Source organism: Spermophilus citellus, assembly GCF_964194105.1.
Source record: "Spermophilus citellus genome assembly, chromosome: 4".
NCBI classification, from domain to species: domain Eukaryota; kingdom Metazoa; phylum Chordata; class Mammalia; order Rodentia; family Sciuridae; genus Spermophilus; species Spermophilus citellus.
Window position 1 is genome coordinate 121,388,136 of NC_138185.1, and position 20,154 is coordinate 121,408,289.

At 37.7% G+C, this 20,154-nt stretch overlaps 2 protein-coding genes across 17 annotated transcripts in view; one reads left to right on the plus strand and one right to left on the minus strand.

Moving 5' to 3' along the window:
- Window positions 1-18,923, minus strand: part of RNF111 (ring finger protein 111) — a 127,932-nt gene extending 109,009 nt beyond the window's left edge. For 5 of the 6 annotated variants that reach the window (XM_081291883.1, XM_081291882.1, XM_081291881.1 and 2 more), the window contains exon 1: window positions 18,709-18,923. In XM_081291883.1, coding sequence (XP_081148009.1) covers window positions 18,709-18,785 — 77 coding nt within the window. In that variant the 5' untranslated portion in view covers window positions 18,786-18,923. The remainder of the gene's footprint in view (window positions 1-18,708) is intronic. The other variant, XM_081291880.1, reaches the window with a different exon arrangement.
- A 516-nt stretch (window positions 18,924-19,439) lies between these two features.
- Window positions 19,440-20,154, plus strand: part of SLTM (SAFB like transcription modulator) — a 45,723-nt gene continuing 45,008 nt past the window's right edge. For 7 of the 11 annotated variants that reach the window (XM_081291868.1, XM_081291872.1, XM_081291871.1 and 4 more), the window contains exon 1: window positions 19,440-20,104. In XM_081291868.1, the coding sequence (XP_081147994.1) occupies window positions 19,583-20,104 (522 nt within the window). In that variant the 5' untranslated portion in view covers window positions 19,440-19,582. The remainder of the gene's footprint in view (window positions 20,105-20,154) is intronic. The other 4 variants (XM_081291876.1, XM_081291877.1, XM_081291870.1 and 1 more) reach the window with 1 other exon arrangement.

Sequence of the window (20,154 nt, forward strand, 5' to 3'; positions counted from 1 at the left end):
CCTCTATCTCTCACCATACACAAAACTCAACTCAAAGTGGATCAAGGACCTAGGAATTAAACCAGAGACCCTGAATCTAATAAAAGAAAAAGTAGGCCTAAATCTCCATCATTTCAGATTAGGCCCCTACTTCCTTAATAAGACTCCTATAGTGCAATATTTAATATCAAGAATGAATAAATAGGATGGATTCAAACTAAAAAGTTTCTTCTCAGCAAAAGAAACTATCAGTGAGATGAATAGAGAGCCTACAGCTTGGGAGCAAATTTTTACCATGTGCACATCAGCTAGAGCACTAATCTCTGTGTATAAAGAACTCAAAAAGCTAAACACCAAAAAAACAAATAACCCAATCAATAAATGGGCCAACAAACTGAACAGACACTTCTCAGAGGTGATATACAACCAATCAACAAATATATGGAAAAATGTTCAACATCTCTAGCTATTAGAGAAATGCAAATCAAAACTACTCTGATTTCATCTCATTCCAGTCACAATGGCAGCTTTTAAAAATACAAACAACAGTAAGTGTTGGTGAGAATGTGCGGAAAAAGGCACACTCTTACATCGATGGTAGGAATGCAAAATGGTGCAGCCAATATGGAAAGCAGTATGGAGAATCCTTGGAAAACTTGAAATGGAATCACCATTTGTCCCAGCTATTCCACTCCTTGTTTTATACTCAAAGGACTTAAAAACAGCATACTACAGGGACAAAGCCACATCAATTTTTATTGCAGCACAATTCACAATTGCTAAACTGTGGAACCAACCTAGATGCCCATCAGTAGATGAATGGATAAAGAAAATGTGGTATATATACACAATAGAATATTACTCAGCAATAAAAGAGAATGATATCATGGCATTTGCAGGAGCTGTCTTAGAAGTATGGGCTGGCACTTTTCAGACACAGCCTGTTGGCACTTTGATTTGGACTCAGCCTCTAGAGATGTGAGAAATAAAATTCTCTTCTTTGTAAATTACCTACTCTTGAATATTTACTATAGCAAATCAAGTGATTGTGTATGTGTGGCATGTATGCACTGCTATAGCAAATACCCAAGACTGGGTAATCTCTGCCATGAATCACATATATACAATCACTTGATTTATGATAGAGATGCCACTACAATTCAATGAAGAAAGAGTAATCTTTTTGACAAATGGGACTGAATCAGTTTGTATATTCAAATGGATTAAAAAATAATGATTCCCCACTCCATACCATATAAGAAATTAATTCATAGATTATGATTGGATAATCTATAAATGTAAAAATCCAAAACAAGATAGGAAAAAACAAAAGAAGATAGGAAAAAAATTTCCATGTTGTTGTGGTAGAAAAATTTCCTAAGTAGTTCACAGAAAACATTAACCATACAGAAAATAATGCTAAATTCGATTTCCTTAAAATTAAGAACTTCTGTTCATCAAAATATATCTTTAAGAGAGTAAACAAGCACTGAATGTGTAGCTCAGTATTAGAGCATATGCTTAGCATAAGCGAGGCACTGGGTTCAATCCCTACCATGAAAGAAAGAAAGGAAGGAAGGAAGGAAGGAAGGGAGGGAGGGAGGGAGGGAGGGAGATTAAACAGGGAAGTCATAAACCCTTTTGGAAAACTATTTAGTAAAGCTAAACATGTGCCTATTTTAATCACAGTAATTTTACTTCTAGAAAAACAGTATTTTAAAAAACTGAGTACATACATATGCAAAAGATATATACAAGAATTTTCATAGTTTTATTTTATTATTATTATTTTGACATTGGAGATTGAACTCAGGGGCACTCAACCACTGAGACACATCCACAGCCCTATTTTGTATTTTATTTAGAGACAGGGTCTCACTGAGTTGCTTAGTGCCTCACTTTTGCTGAGGCTGCCTTTGAACTCTTGATCCTCCTGCCTCAGTCTCCCAAGCCGCTGGGATCATAGCTTTATTTCTTAGCTTTATTCATAACAGCTCCAAACTGGAAATTGCTCAAATGTCTATTAAGAGGAAAATGAATAAACAAATGTGGTAAAATCAGACAATGTAATATTACACAGTAAGATAAAAAGAACTCCCCAGCACCACAAAAAAAATTAATTAAAAATAAAGTTGCATAAAAAGAACTATCGATACATGCAACAAAATAGATTAATTTCACAGATGTTGTATAAAAGGATACCAAAAAGAAAGAGTAAATATTACATGAATCCACTTATATGAAAGAGGAATGAGTAAATTAATGGATCATGTGATGTCAGAATCATGGTTATCTTGAAAAGGGTAGATATTAATTGGAAAGAAGTGTAAGAATCTTCTTAGATGCTAAAAATGTTTTGTGTCTTGCCAAGCATGGAGTTCAATCCCTGGTACCACTCCCCTTAAAATGTTTTGTGTCTTGATCCACGTATATTTACACAGGGATACAGTCATGTTCTGCGTAACAACATTTTGGTCTATAATGAACACCATATGTGATGGTTGTCCCATAAAACTGTTTTGCCTAGTGACTTTGTAGTCAATTATTTTGTTTAAGTTCATACTATGATGGTCACACAATAATGAAATAACACATTTCTCAAAATATATCTCCATCATTAAGCAAAATATGACTATATATTTTTGTTGCAAAAGGGTGTGTCATGAAAGTTTTTCATTCCACAATTGTCCTGCAATCATCTAGTTGTGCTCTATGGGCAACCCATCTTATCAATTTCATGTATTATGTGAGCTGTTGTATTAAAAACAGGAATCAACACTATCTGCCACAACAGACAAACCCCCAAATTGTAGTGACTTAATATGACAAAGTTTATATCTCAATTCTGTGCCAGTTCTTGTGGTTCAAGTGAACCTATGCCATTTTGTAGGTATATTACCTGGATCATGAGGCCTTCAAGGTAACAGAGGTGAAGATAAGACTGGAAGATTGCCCAAGTTATTTTGAAAGGCAAGGCATAAAAATGACTTACATCAGTTCCACCCAATTTCCATTGGCCATATAGGTTGTAACCTATAGAGGTTACAACATAACTACCTGGGCATCTAGGAAGATGAAAGTAAATACAGCATTACCTTTGCATGGGGATCCATTTAAAGTTATTGACGAAGAATCTATTATAACAACTGAAGAACTTGCCTTGAAGGATATGGCAACTACAGAAAGTAATTAAAGAAAATATGGACAAATGAAGAGATCCTCCTAAACTCTAACATAGAACAAATCCAAATTGTCTACATATTTATATTGAATAAAAATGTTCTTGACTGGCCTTCTCTTACCCAACTCATCATCCTAATCTATATTCACTATAATCCATATTCACTATTCCCTTTGTGAAATATGCTATCTGATACCCAGGGCATATCAAACTCTTAAAGCTAATTGGCTACTCTCTACAATGATCATGCATGTCTGCTGTCAAAAAATTAGGCTGTCTGCTTACCATGAGTCAGACACATTTGTTCCAAAACCTGTTTTTCCAGTTTCATGTGTTATTCTAATTATGTAACTTAATTAAATATTACTCAAGTCCAAGAAACATGAGTTATAAAATTCAAAGAAATTTCTTTATCCTTTTGAAAAGCCACAGTAAGACTGGGGATGTAGCTTAGTGCTAGAGCACCTGCCTAGCAAGCTCAGTGCCCTGGGTTTGATCTTTAGTACCACAGTGGGGAGGGGAAAAGAAAAAGGAAAGAAAAGCCATAGCAAGACCTGATGCACTGAAACTTCAAGTACGCCATTGAACTGGAAACCGAAGAGTAATAAATTATGGCACAGGAAGGATTTCCCCATATGACAATAGGGTGTATTAGAGCACAGCTGTGTTTGCCTCACCTCACTTCACTGCAGCTTTAAAATAACACAAAAGGCAGCTAATTCTTCGACCTGGCACTTCTGGCCTGGAAGACTTCTGTCATTTCCATCACCATTCTGGACTGTTGACCATCATGAAGAATAAAGGTAGGCTTTGAGGAACCACATTTACTCATATCATTGATCTTTTATGTATTTGTTCACGGCTTTTTTTATAGGTTTAATAGTGAATCATTTATGCGACCTCTCAGTAATCTTTGAACCTAGACAATCCTTTCAGTCCAGACTAGTTCAACCATACATCAGAAAACTGGTGAAAAGTTTTATGTTTTAAATTAAAATATTAAAAAATGTACTATTAGTAAAATAGCAATAGAGTTGTAGCAGAGCCATACCTCTATCCCAAAATGGTAGATGATAAAAATCTTAACTGAAATGTGTTGACTCAAGGCTCCTTACTCCGATAGCAATAATAAGAAAGGACAGTCTACCCTCTGGGAGTCTGGTAGAATCATTCATTCCAGAATGGAGTCCTTAGATCTCATGTTCCAATCTGAACTTTCAGCTGTAACTACTCCACAGTCATATATTCTCCAACCCAGAAATTTCTGCTTCCTTAAGATGGCAAATTTCCACCATCATTGTTGAGTGAGTGATTATAATCATGGGAAGACTTAGAATAAATTTGGAGACAAGTAAAAATTGGATCTAGAATATCATTTTAGTGTTTTGTCTAGCAATAACCTCTGTATGTTTATTCTTTAAGGTGTTTGTTATGCTTAAGAAAATATCTGTTCTTTTAAGGTGAAAGTCATAAGAAAATGTGAATGTATTGAATTTCACTGAGGTGGAAATCTAAGTGTAAATATCCAATAGGCAAGTGGATATTTTCATCTGACACTCAGAGATATGGATTTTTATAAGTCAAGTCTGTATGGATGATAACTGAAGTCAAGGTGGTAGACAAGATTTCCTTGAAGAGTAATGGAAAAGGATACAAAATGCCCAGAACACAAACTTTTATCAGGGTTTTAACTTGACCATGAGTAATTTAAACACATGAAGTTTACTTATGTAATAAAAAGACTGGAGGCAGGCAGTTCATTGTCCATATGGCTTAAAGATACCAGCAAGTAAACATAATTTTTCTCTTAAACCATCTTTGTCATGTAGATTTTATTCTCATGATCCAAAGATCACAAGTTTAAATACATGTTCTAGGCAAGAGAAAGGAAAAAGGATGAAAAAACTCTTTTTTCAGATTGTCTTTTTAAAATTAATTTCTTTTTCAGTGCTGGAGATTGAACCTAAGGCTTTGCACATTCTATGAAAGCACTCTATCACTGAGCCACATTCCCACTTCTACCAGATTGTCTTTTTAAAGGGAAGGGGAAACTCTCCTGAGATTTCTCTCTGTAGCTCATGGTCCTAAACTATGTCACATGGACATCCCTAACTTCAAGGAAAGATAAAGAATTGAGTATTTCTTCTTTCCAAACTTTATAGCAGAACAAAGCTAGGAAAAGGGGGACTGAAAGGAGTGTTAATTGAGTCAACCTCTAGTATCTATCATATGAACCTGAGAATTGGGACATTTGGATGCTGTCTTAGAAATAAAGAGAATCTACAAAGAAAACAGTATATTTACAAAGGTAGGAAGAAAGTGGAACAGCAAGAAAGGAGTTTTAAACAGGAAGTGTGTCCACATGAAATGATGAGAGGTGGTAGGTAGGAACATAGGACATAAACTTTAAAATATACTTAAATAGAGCAGTTAATAGGTTGCTGACAAATCTAAGAAGAGCAAATTCATTGCAATTAGTAGAGACAGTGGTCATGCCAAAGTGGGTTAAGAGGAAATGTGAGTTGAGGAAGGAAGAAATGGCAAAAGTAGACACATCTTCTGGAAAATTTAACTATAAAAGAAAAGACCAGATTGAAAATTCAGAATTTCCTTTTCAGTCTTTTCCTCCTCATCACTCACTTTTTTTTTTTTCCCTCTTCAGTGCTAGGGATCAAACCCAGGGCCTCTCCCATACTGTGCAAAAATTCTACCACTAAGCCACATATCCAGCTTGTTGCCTTAAGGTTCTTAACTTTAATGTTCCTAACTTTAAACTCAACTCTAATCCCTTTCTCACTATGAATGTGTTTCTCTAGTATCTCAGTGAATATCATTATGTTATATCCATCTGAGGACTAAGACCTATAGATTCTGCTTTTGTAATTCATCCCTTCCCACTCCACCTTAATACATCAATGGCTCCCTAACTGGTCTTTCTGCCTTCTTTCTTACTACAGTACATGTGGGAAACTCCAGGCTGCCTCTCCAGGCTCATTCCTCACCACCAGTCTCCCCTTGCAGCATACCTGCAATTTCTTGACTGCAACAGGCTCTCTCATGTCTCCTGTTGCCCTATATGCGGCCTCCTTTATTACCACTTCTCCCATTCTTCTGATCTTTCAAAACCTCAGCTCAGATATCACCTTCATTAGAAAGTATACCAAATTTATTTTAGGACCCATAGATCATCCTTTTTTTTTTTTTTTTTTTTACTGGTACTGGGGATTTAATTGAACCACATCCCTAGTCTTTTCTTTTTCTTTTTTCTTTCTTTCTTTTTTATTTTATTTTATTTTGAGACAACATCTCACTAAGTTTCTTAGGATCTTGCTAAGTTGCCAAGGCTGGCCTCAAATTTGTTTTCTTCCAGCCTCAGCTTCCTAAGTAACTGGGATTATAGGCATGCGTCACTGTTCCTGATTCCCATAGCACTCTCTATCTCCATCATTTTAAAGTAGTTCAGTATTTATATTGAATAGTAAATGTTAATTTGTTTGTCTCTCCACTAGACTGTATATCCTTTAGGGTCTCCTGTGTCTTTTTCTCTCTATTGACTCATGCAGAGCATGGAATTGGCATTCCAATAACAGATCTTGAAAACAAATGCTGCTTTATTTGTTGAGTAAAGACTTTTACCTCAATACACAGCCCTTTCCTTGCCCATCCTAGCTCTATGCACTCTCCTTTTCCTTCTTTTTTTCCTTCTTAGTCCATCTCTTAGAAATCATCTCTCCTGAAGACAAATTTCAGAATAAATCAAATTCCTGTTTGTTACATTATTGCTCCTTTGTATTGTATTATAATAATTACTGCATAATTCATTTTACTTCATAAAAATCATGTAAGAGTATAACATAAAAATTTTAAAAATGTTTTACACAGTAATTGTGTGTCAGGGGAAGTTTGGAGTGGCTTGAATGGGGAGATCCTGACTCAGAATCTCTTATAAACTTTCAGCCAAGATATCAGCTATGGCTGCATTATTTAAGACTTGACTGAGGCTGGAGGATCCCATTCCAAGAAAGCTAACTCAAAAGGATGGTGAGTTGATACAGGTTGTTATCAAGAGATCTGAGTTTCTTGCCATGTGGACTTCTCCTTAGACTAATTAAGTATCCTTACAACACAGCAATGAATTTCTCAAGAGCAAATGATCCAAGGGATGGGAAGATGGAAGCCACAACCTTTTTATGGCCTAGTCTTAGAATTCAACTCATTCAGTATCCTTTTAGTTGCACAGTTCAGCCCTATTCAATATGGAAGAAGACTGCTTGATGGTGTGAATAGCAGAAGCTACTTAGAGGCTGACTACCATAATAACCTCTTTGGAGATTATCATACAGGCATTTATTATTTGGTGGGTTTAAAAGATATAAGAAGGAAATTAGAAGTAACAAGACTAAGTCCTCATTACATGGCACTTTTTTTTTTTTTTTTTTTGGTGCCAGGGATTGAACCCAAGGGCACTTAATCACTGAGCCATATCCCCAGCATCCCCCCTTTTTTAGTTGTAGGTGGACATAATAACTTTATTTTAGCTATTTGTTTTTTAGGTGATGCTGAGGATTGAACCCAGTGCCTAACATGTGCTAGGCAAGTGCTTTACCACTGAGCCAAATCCTCCCCCTCCCCACAACACACACACCTTTTATTCAAATTTTTAAATTTTGAGACTGGGCCTCACTAGGTTTCTTACAGCCTCAATAAGTTGCTGACTTTGAATCTGTGATTCTCCTACCTTGGCTTTCTGAGTTTTGTTTTAGTTTTTGTGGTACTGGGGTTTTAACTCAGGGGTGTTCTACAAATGAGCTATACCCTTAGCCCTTTTCATTTTTTATTTTGAGACAGGGTCTCACTAAGTGCCCAGACTAGCCTTGAATGTTTGATCCTTCTACCTCAGCCTCTTGTCTCTGAGATTACAAGCATGCAGCACCATGCCTAGCAAGATGAGTTTTTAAGATAAAAGTATATCACCATCTGTTAACTTCAAAAGTAAAATTTAAATTCATGTTTATATGGTCCAAAAATCCATGTTTTCAATTTTTAACCTTTGTAAATTACAAATGTAATATACATACAGAAATTTTAGAAAACAAACATATTGATCAATTAGTATTGGGGTGACAACCATGTAACCAACATCTGTATCAAGAAGTGCAATAATAGCCCTTCAAGGTTGCACACACCTGTAACCTGTAATCCCAGCAGCTCAGGAGGCTGATGGACATAATAACTTTATCACAAGTTCAAAGCCAGCCTCAGCAACAGCGAGGTGCTAAGCAACTCAGTGAAACCCTGTCCATAAATAAAATAAAAAATAGGGCTGGGGATGTGGCTCAGTAGTCAAGTGCCCCTGAGTTCAATCCCCAGTACCAAAAAAAAAAAAAGTACAATAGGGCTGGGGGCAGTGGCACCTATAATCCCAGCTTCTCAAGAGGCTGAGGTAGGAGGATCACAAGTCCAAAGCCAGCTTTAGAAACTTAGTGAGACCCTAAGCAACTTAACAAGACCCTGTCTCAAAAATAAAAAATGAAAAAATGATAGGGATCTGGCACAGTGGTTAAGTACCCCTGGGTTCAATCCCCAGTACCAAAAAAAAAAGGGTGTGGGCAGGAGAAGTAGAATCCTATTATCATTCCAGAAGCCCTGCACAAGACTGCCCAATTCCAACAAAGATTACACATTATCCGGACTTTTATGGCACATTCTTTTTTTAAGATAATTTTCGGTACATTAAAATTATACATAATAATGAGCTTCACTGATCACTTTCATTTTCTAATAGAATCATTTTCTTCTTTTTTTCTCTTCATTCATTCATGTTTTTTCTTCTATTTCTTTCTTTCTTTTTTTTTTCTCCTTTCTTTGGTGCTAGGGTATTGAATCCATAGCCTTGTATATGCTAAGAATGCACTCTACCACTTGAGCTATACCCGCAGTCTAGCAATCACTAGCTGCTTTCCTTTATAGATTTACCACTTTGATATGTATCTCTAAATATTATATTTATTTCAATCAGATAAATGGGCCAACTATATTCTTTTATATTTGGTTTCTTCCAACATCACTTTTTGTTAGATTTATCCACATTGCAACATGAAATTACAATTGCTTCAGATTATTGTAGAGTATTGCATTGTATAACTATATCACAATTTGTTTACCCGTTTTACTGTTAATTGATATTGGAGTGCTTCTAGGTTGTGGCTATTATAAATATTGCTGCTCACTGCAAAACCATGTGCTGATTAATGATGTAGATATGTTCTGAGAATTGCATCATTTGGTGATTCTGTCATTGTGTGAACATCATACAGAGTACTTATACAAACTAAGATGGCTACAATGTCATGAGGTGATATAATCTAATGGGACCACCATCTATATGCAGTTTAGTGATAACTGAAATGTTATATGGCACATGACTATATTTGTTTTTTCTATAGAGCCTACATTAGAAGTAAATTTATGGGCCAAATAATATGAAGTAATGTGATTTTCTTGGATAGTTATAAGTAGTTTGCTATAGTAGTTGTACCTATTTTTTTCTCTCACTGTTAAAAGAGTTCCAGTTACTACGTATCCTTGTCTAACGTGTATATTATTAAGCTCTCTGCTTTAGGCATTATGCTGGGGTGTGTGGATTTAGTATTGCAGCTTTTTTGTGTGTATGTGTGTTTTGTTTGGTTTGGTTTGGCTTGGTACCAGGGATTGAACAGAGGGCCTCAACACTGAGTCACATCCCCAGCCTGTTTCATTTATTTATTTATTGAGATAGGGTCTCACTAAGTTGCTTAGAGCCTCATATGTTGATAAGGCTGGTTTTGAACTTATTATCCTCCTGCCTCAGATTCCAGAATTGCAGGAATTATAGGCCTGTACCACTGTGCCTGGCTGCGGTATTCTTTCTTTAATGCTATTGTTTCATAAGCAGAAATTCTTAATTTTTTAAAAAAAATTAGTTATAGATGAACACGATGCCTTTATTTATGTATTTTTATGTGATGCTGAGAATCAAACCCAGTGCCTCACATGTGCTAGGTAAGCACTCTACCACTGAGCCACAACCCCAACCCAGAAATTCTTAATTTTAATGTAGTCATTTATATCAGTCTTTTCCTTTGGCTGGGCACCATTATGCATGCCTTAATCCCAGTGACTCAAGTGGCTGAGGCAGGAGGATCACAAGTTCAAGGCCAGTCTCAGCAATTTAGTGGGAACCTGCCTCAAAAAATAAAAAGGGCTGGGGATGGAGCTCAGTGGTAAAGCACCCCTGGGTTCAATCCCCAATATCAAAAACTGAAAAATAAATAAAAACATATTTTCATTTGCAATTGGTGCTTTTTGTGTACTTACAAGTAAATTTTTTCCAAATCCAAGATCCTGACAATATTCTCTTAATTGATCTTTGAAGAGACAAATCTAAGGACTGATGTGTTATATTTCTCCCTCAAATAACTTAACACAATGGAAAATCTAGCTGATATTAGAGACTGAACTCCAAAGGATTCTCCATTGCAAAAAAGGAAAATCAAAATAAGATAAACAACAATAACAACAACCACCCATTTCCTGGGTCAGGAAACTATACAGAACCCTCATTATTGTCTGCATTTGTTCTAGAAAAATACAAAGCTTTAACATGATGATGTCCTTGCCTATTAGTTTTCTTGGTTCATGGTTCATTGTGTGTAGTCTTCTTACATCTTACCTTGAATATTTCCCCACATTTATTTTTCATTTTATATTTATACACTGTGACATTGTGTTCTCAGCATGATAATCTTCTAAAAACATTATTTCCTCTCATATTCAGATCTACAATCCACAGGGAATTGATTTCTAGTGTTTGATGTAAAGGAGCAATTCCAGCGTAATTTATCAAAACAAAAAACAAAAACAAAAACAAAACTGTCCTCACACCACTGCTCTGGGGTACTAGATTGGGGAAAAAAACAAGTTCATGAATCTATTTTATTTTTAATATTTATTTTTTAGTTGTAGTTGAACAACAATACCTTTATTTTTTATTTATTTTTATGTGGTTCTGAGGATTGAACCCAGGGCCTGGCACGTGCCAGTGGAGCTCTCTAACACTGAGCCACAACTCCAGCCCCCTGAATCTATTTTTGATCTCTCTATTCTATCCCACTGGTCTGTCAATCTCTTTGCTAACTCCACACTTTAAAATAATGCTTGACCTACCACACAAGTGCTGATGCCTGGTTTTCATTCTTCAGAGGTTTTTGGTAGCCTGTGTGAGGCTCTTTGTTTGATCCCAGCACTCAATAAATAAGTAAACAAAAGGTTTTTGTTATTCTTTTTTTTAATATTTGTTTATTTATACATAGGCACAATATCTTTATTTTGTTTATTTATTTTTATGTGGTACTGAGGATCGAACCCAGGGTCTCACACGTGAGAGGCGAACGCTCTACCACTGAGCCATAACCCCAGCCGGGTTTTGGTTATTCTTAATCATTTGCATTCCACATAAAATCTGAATGAATTTCTCTAATTCTACTCAAAAATAGGGTAGTTTTCTGCTTCACACTCCATTGAATAAATATATCAATTTAGGATGACTTGATAGCTTTACAATATTGAGCTATTTATTTTTGTGGTATTGGGAATTAAACCCAGGGGCACTTTATCACTAAGCAACATCCTCAGTGATTTTTTGAGACAGGATCTCACTAAATTGCCCAAGCTGGCCTCAAACACGATCTTCCTGCCTCAGCCTCCCAAATTGCAAGGATTATAGGCATGCACCATTACACCCAGCAATACTGAGCTTTTTAAATCCTTTAACCTGATATCTCTCCATATATTTAGGTCTTTCATAATTCCCTCAGAAAGTTGTATAGTTTTCTATACAAAATCTTCCATATATTTATTAGCTTTGTTCCTAGAAACTTTATATTTAAAAAAAATTTTTTTAGTTGTTGATGGACCTTTAGTTTATTTTGTTTATACGTAGTGCTGAGAATTGAACCCAGAGCTTTATACATGCTAGGCAAGCACTCTACCACTGAGCTACAACCCCAGCCTAGCACTTGATATTTTTGATATTATTGTAAATATATTATTATTTTGTGGCATAAATATATAACCAGTTTAAATTTGATTGACTTTTAATAATTTTAAATGAGATTTTTTAATATTTCATTTTGTTAATGACTGCTATATAGAAATGAAATTGATACTGTGTCCAGAAACTAAGCTAAACTATCTCATAAATTCTAACAATTTTTAAAATAGATAATATCATCTAGGTTGAGGCTGGTGTATTTATTGCTACCACGATCCCATGGCTTCCTTGCTATGAAGTCACCATGGCTATATCCCCCATTAGAGCCATGGGCCTGTCACACAGTCCTTCGCATAGGGCTATCTTTTCTGAGTTTTAATAATTTATTAATTCCTTGCTTACGAGGCTTAGAGTTAGTAACAGCTTCCAATAGTTTTAACCCAAGCATAGTATCTTTTGTGATTTCACTAAACCTTGCTCTCAGCTTTGTTAATAATCCCTTTATTAGGCTAGGGATGTAACTCAGTTCACAGAGCTCTTGCCTGGCATACCTAATGCACTGGGTTTGATCCCCAGCACTGTAAAAAACAAATGAAATAATCCTTTATTAAACTTGTCTGGGTTGAGCTGGGTGCAGTAGTACACATCTGTAATCCCAGATGTTCCACAAGCTCAGGCAGTAGGATCCCACATCTGAGGCTAGCCTGGCCAATTAAGCAAGACCCTGTCTTAAGATAACAAATAGAGCTGGGAACAGTGGCTCAAGCCTGTAATCCCAGCACCTCAGGAGGCTGAGGCAAGAGGACTTCGAGTTCAAAACCTGCCTCAGCAATTTAGCCAGACCCTAAACAACTCAGCAAGATCCTGTCTCTAAATAAAATATAAAAAGAGCTGAGGGGCCAGGGGTTGTAGTTTAGTGGTAGAGCACTTGCTTAACTCATGTGAGGCACTGGGGGGTTTGATTCTCAGCACCATATAAAAATAAATAAATAAAATAAAGGAATTGTGTCCATCTACAACTAAAAAAAAAAAAATTAAAAAGGGAGGGGGACTGGGATGCAGCTCAGTGGTTAAGTGCCCTTGGATTTAATCCCTGGAAAGAAAGAAAAGAAAAAAGAAATAGAGGGCTGGGGATGTGGCTCAAGTGGTAGTGTGCTCGCCTAGCATGCATGAGGCACTGGGTTTGATTCTCAGCACCAACTAAAAATAAAATAAAGATATTGTGTCCACCTAAAACTAATAAATAAATAAAAGAAATAGAAAAAGGACTTGGGGGGCTGGGGATGTGGCTCAAGCGGTAGCGCACTCGCCTGGCATGCCTGCGGCCCGGGTTCGATCCTCAGCACCACATACCAACAAAGATGTTGTGTCCGCCGAGAACTAAAAAATAAATATTAAAGATTCTCTCTCTCTCTCTCTCTCCTCTCTCACTCTCTCTTTAAAAAAAAGAAAAAAGAAAAAAGAAAAAGGACTTGGAATATGACTTAGCAATAGAGTACCCTAGGCTTTTTCCCCAGTGTAAGGAAAAACAAAACAAACTAAAAAACCTGACCTATTCAATTCCAGTTTTTAATCTTTTTCCTAAGACACTAATTAATATGTTTTCTTCTATACTTCCCATCTTTTTGCCTTTCCTTGGTTAATTATGTTTGTTTTATGGTGCTAGGGATTGAACCCAGGACCTTACACATGCTAGGCAAGGACTCTACCACTGAGTTATATCTCTAGCCCTTATATGATTTTCTTCTGATTCACTCTCCAAATCATAAAATCTATCTCAGCTGTGTCTAATATACTGAAGAATCCATAAACCAATTTCTTGGTTTTATTTATATCATTTTTCAATTCTAGAATTTCTACTGACTCTTTCTTGATTCTGTGATGATACTTTTTAATTTTTCAAGTTGTAGTTACTTGCTTATTCATAATAGGTATCTGGTAATACTACTACCTGCAGAACCTAGGACCTGTTTTTTGTTGTTTGTGGTAGTTTCTATTCATGGGATTTGTCTCCTTGTGAGACTGAGTGAATGCTAGACAATGCAATATTTTAAATATTTGTAGAAATATTTGTGGACATAGTTTACCTTTCTGTATATTCCTTTAGAGATTATTTATAATTGCGTAGCAATGGCACTAATGTGACATAGGTATTGGGATATGACTTCATGTTATCTGTGTGATGCCAAGCATAGTTGAAGTCCATGCAGGTTTTCCTTTCTACAAATTTATCTTTTCTTCCACAGAGAGCCCTGTAATGTCTCAAAACAAAGCCTGGAATGGTCTCCTTCCTTTAGCAGATCCTGGTCTTCAAATTTTGTACCTTTGGGTAGGTGCCATGGTGCACACCTATATATTAATCTCATCAATTTAGGAGTTTGAGGCAGGATGTCAGCCTGGGCAACCTAGTGAGACCTCTCAAAATAAAAAATAAAGAGAGCTAGGAATGTAGCTCAATGGCAAAGCACCCTTGGGTTCTATCTCTAGTACCATGAAGAGATTTTCTTTTTTCCTTTTGTATCTTTGACTCTCAAATCATTCAAATGTGATGTTCAATATCTCAACAGCTTTAGAACATTAGCAAATACCTCCTTCTACTCCAAATGATGGGCTCCTCTCACTCGATTTTGCTTTCTTTCAATTTTTTGCCCAGTAATTTATCACTATCTTGTTAGTTCTTTGATGCTTTTTTTTTCTTTTTTTTTATTTTATAAAGGAGGCAACATCTTTTTTTTTTAAAGAGAGAGTGAGAGAGGAGAGAGAGAGAGAGAGAGAGAGAGAGAGAGAGAGAGAGAATTTTTAATATTTATTTTTTAGCTCTCGGCGGACACAACATCTTTGTTGGTATGTGGTGCTGAGGATCGAACCCGGGCCGCACACATGCCAGGCGAGCGCGCTACCACTTGAGCCACATCCCCAGCCCCTTTGATGCTTTTGATATGTACATTTTAAAAATACATATTTGGTTAGGAATTTTGTATATGATTTACTACCTCTGGCATAACCAGAAGCTATGCACTTTCCATTAAGAGAAGAACACAATAATTCAACTGTTGCCAATAGGAAACAGCTGGGTCAAGTAAAGATGTTGCAAGATAAGAAATGTTTAAAAGTATATTCCAAAGTAGGAGTAAGGAATGATGGTGTTGAACAGGAAAATGGTTAGCAGAGTTTCAGTGCCCCCCCAAACTGATTAATGTTTTAGTTTAACATCAGAGTGTAAACTTCATAAGGGCAAGTCAGTTTCTGTTTTCATTAATCAGTATTGAGTGTACACTCTATAGAAGCTCATACAATAATGAAATAAACAATGGAATAAACAGTATAAGATTGGGACTTAGCATTAGGACGAAGGAAGAAAACTCTTTGGGAATGCAAATAAACTTTGATGGAAAACAAGATGTCATAATTTTAAAATGGCAATGAATTTGAATCATTCTCGATCTTCAACTTACCCTGTGCTCTCAGAGTAATTATTGACATTTTTTAAAAAATAGTTTTTAGTTTTGAAGGACCTTTATTTTATTCCTTTATTTATATGTGGTGCTGAGAATTGAACCCAGTGCCTCACACATGTGAGGCAAGCTCTCTACCAGTGAGCCATAAACCCAGCCCAATTACTGACATTTTTAATGCCAGATTTTACTTCCATAAAATAACCATCATTTGATCAATCCTAAAGGTTTTTTATTATAAGCTTTCAGAGTTCTATGTTCTATTTCTTCATTGCTCTAGCTACAGTTGCAATTTTACATGTTTTTATGATGGATTAATGTTTCAGTTTAACATCAGAGTGTAAACTTCATAAGGGCAAGTCAGTTTCTGTTTTCATTAAAGTAATCAGAATTGAGTGTACACTCTGTAGGAGCTCATACATAATAAACAAGGTAGGTAAGGTAATCATTACCTTCCCACAGTTGATTTAAGATACATTTAAGATATCGAATACTCAATAGATACTTGTTGAATAAGATTTTATAGAATTGGGCTGGGGATGTGGCTCAAGTGGTAGCGCGCTCGCCTGGCATGCGTGCGGCCCGGGTTCGATCCTCAGCACCACATACCAACAAAGATGTTGTGTCCGCCGAGAACTAAAAAAATAAATAAATATTAAAAAAAAGAACTCTCTCTCTCTCTCTCTCTCTCTCTCTCTCTCTCCTCTCAATCTCTCTTAAAAAAAAAAAAGATTTTATAGAATCAAAATAACATGAATGCCAAAAACTCAAATGGTGAGAGGTTTATACAAAAAAAAATGTAGGTTCTTATTGCTTTTTGAAGATTATTTGTTACATAGAAAAAAATATAAATATGTATATAAAATAGTTGTAGCTAGAACAGGTCAAATATTGGTATTATCCATAACACTGTCTAGTGCATTTGCAAAGAATGGGAGATAAGACTATTAACTGTTGGAAAAATGAAATGGAATATATCCAAACAATAAGCTGAATATTGAGAAAAAACTCTCATATTTCTTAACTTAAGATACTAAAATATGGTAACAAAAAATTGTACCAAAGAAACATTCATTGAAAAGTGAATTATTTAAAAATAATACTCATAGGTTAAATGGCAAAGTTAAATATTCTATGTTAAAAGTGACATTTTCTCCATTTTATATTTTCTCTACTAAAAACAAACAAACAAACAAACAAAAGAACCCATAGATTTGTATATGGGTCTCCTCCACAAGTTATCATGAGTAACTTCAAATCTATTTTTTAAATGTTTAAGCACTATAAAATTTATTATATCCCCCCAATTAGTAACAATTTGCTACATTTATTTTAATGATTGATAACATATTGCCACAGTTGCTTTTTCTCTTTCCCCCAATCACAAGTAAACTGCAGATAGAATGACAGAATACCTTCCAAGAATATCAGCATCCATCACTTAAGAACTAGGACATTTTACATAATTATATCACACTCCAAATATTTTACATTGGTATAATGACAAATTCTAATATGTCAAGACTCCCAATCATCACAAATTTTCTAATTGTCCCCTTGGTAGCCACCTTCCTCCTCACTTTGATTCAGGATCCAAAACAAAATCACACATTCAATTTAGCTGTCTAGTCATTTTTATTCTAACAGTTTGAATATTTGGGGGTTTTGTTTATTTGTTATTCGATGCTGGGGACTGAACCCAGGACAATGGTAGGCAAGAGCTCTACTATTGAGCTACATCCCCAGCTAGTCATTTTTATTCTACAGCAATTCTATTGCTTTCATTTTCACAATACTGCTCTTTTAAAGAGTCCAGAAGATCGGTTATTTCAACTACAATTGTCTGATTGTCTTTATCAGATTCAGGTTAAATACTCTCAGCATTTTGGCTAGTGATGTTATAGCTTCCTCAAGTGCATTAGATCAGAAGTAATAGATACCTATTTTAAGGTAACTTCTTTATAGATTTTTTGTTTTGTTTTCTTAAAAGACAGTCAAATAAAAATCCATTCCCTTTAAACATACTGCTAGTTTTGGGTTGCTGTAACACACCCTACCCCCATTCCTGCTTCTAAAGTATACACAGGAAGTAGCTGGGCATGGTGGCCATGCCATAATCCTAGAGACTTGAGAGGCAGAGGCAGGAGGATTGCAAGTTCAAGGCCAGCCTCAGCAATTTAGTGAGATCCTGTCTCAAAAAAAAAAAAAAAAAAAAAAATTAAAAAGGATGGGGATGTGGTTCAGGGTTAAACACCCCTGGGTTCAGTCTTCAGTACCAAAAATTAAATATATGAATAAATAAATAAATAAAGTGTCCGCAGGAGGAGTGAGAAAGACATTGGGTTGAAATCTGACATTTAAAGCAAACGGGCCAATAGTTAGTTGTTGGCCCCTTAGTAAACCTTTTAAAATCTTTATTTACATGAGAGTGGAGGGGAGTGAGCCAAATTATGAGACAGAGGGAGAAGAGATTGGGCCAGAAAATTTCCAAAGAGCCTTTGAATTCTAAAACTCATAACTGTGAAACCAATGTTTTGGTAGAGATAGAACTGGATTTTGAATCAGGAGGCTGGGATCAGGAGCACAGCTATGCCACCTACCAGCTGTGTGAACATGGACAAGTCATTTAATCTCTCTAAGCCTTGGAGAGATTTACCTCGTAGAGTTGGGAAGGATTAAGGGGGTTACTGTATGTCAAAGTGTCTTAGAAACCGTGAAGAACTATTTGAACGTCAGGAATTATTTTAAATAACATAATTATTTTATAATTATAATTTATAATTATTTATACAATAATTATTTTATAAAGTCTTCCTCCTTTTGAGCTAATTATTCGATAAAAAAAAATTTTTAAAAGCAACCTAAAGTGAGTCCTGACCTCATCAATTTCAGTTTTAAAACCAGGAAATGATTGGGGGAGGGGGTGTGGGGGGAGCGGGGAGAGGCAGGAAATGCCAGACTATATAATTGTGCATCATACTCAGTTTATAGAACTTATAGTTTCATTCCATCAATGTGTTGATAATTAACTATACTGGCTAAAATTAGGAATAGGTACTCACTTGTTCTGATCGGTCTTCCATAAGGTCACCGTTCTTGGAATCCCAAAGTTTGAGGGACAAAACAGTGAACATCGCATATGATTATGGCAACAAGTATTTGAAAACTGATTTCCTCATTCAGTAAACAGTTTCGTGTTAAGTCGTCGGGTCCACTATGGAGGATGGCAAACCGAGGCACGTAACAAGTGGAAGTTTTCCTGGTTTTCAAGCAAGGAGGGGGAGCCCTGAAATAAAGTAAGCTTTAGTGGGTTGAAAGCATGACATTTTTCTCTGAGACAGACAGTGTCGCACAGGACGGCCCTAGGTTTCCTTGGAGGCCTTTGGAATGGAACTCGGGGACCCCAGTTCATTAGTGCCCACTGGCCACATTTTTTCGATTATTCAGCAGAACTGAATAAGTATTTCCCTGGGAGAGGTTCGGCGCGTGCACACGCCCCCTTCGTTTGTGTTGAGTAACGAGCGAACTATCTATGCCTGGTAGCGTCCAGCCCACTGCTGTTGCTCAAAACTCGAGACGTTGCAAGAAAATGGCTAACGAAGCCGCGGGGAACCGCGGCGCAACGGACGTTGGTGCGGTTGGACGTGGCTAACCTCGCAGCCCACGCAGCGGGGTCGCACCGCCCAGGTGGCCGCAGCCAGCTTCGCGGAGCGCGCCTCGTCGATCCCCGCGCCAGTTTGCGCACGCGCGCCCGTCATCCGGGTGCCGGCTGCGGCTGCAGGTTGCGCCGGGGTGGCGGACCGGGGGCGGGGCCAGCGGCTCATTGTGCGCAGCGCTGCGCGGCGCCGCCGGCCGCCGAGGCCTGGGTGGAAGTTGGCGCTGCTGCCGCCGCCCTGCAGCCCACTCGCTGCCTCGGCAGCGCGCTGCTCTTCTAAGATGGCTGCCGCTACCGGTGCTGTGGCAGCCTCGGCTGCCCCGGGTCAAGCGGAAGGTAAAAAGATCACCGATCTGCGGGTCATCGATCTCAAGTCCGAGCTGAAGCGGCGAAACTTAGACATCACCGGAGTCAAGACTGTGCTGGTCTCCCGACTCAAGCAGGTGAGGCCCGGCGAGATCCGCGAAGAGGAGCTTAGGCCGCGCCTCGGCGCCCCCCTTCCGCCGCAGACCCTGGCTGCCCGCAGCCGCCAAGACCCGCGGGGCAGCGCTGTAGGGAGGCCCCGGGCGGTGCCCGCGTGCGTAAGGAGGGCGAAGACCCTCCCGTGTCGCCCCCGCCCCCGCGCGCCGGGCCGGGCCTGCGACGGGCCCGCGAGCCACCCGGGACCGGCCGCCGCAGCCGAGCGCGCCCCGCCTCCCCCGGGACGTCCCCGCCGGGCTGCGAGGGCAGCGGCCGGCCGGCGCGGCCTCCCAAGGGCGATCGTGGAGACCTGGGAGGCGCTGGATTCCCAGCCTTTAGCCATGGTGAGCGTGTGCATTTCTTGGGCTCGAAGGGAATGGTTACTTTGGTGACT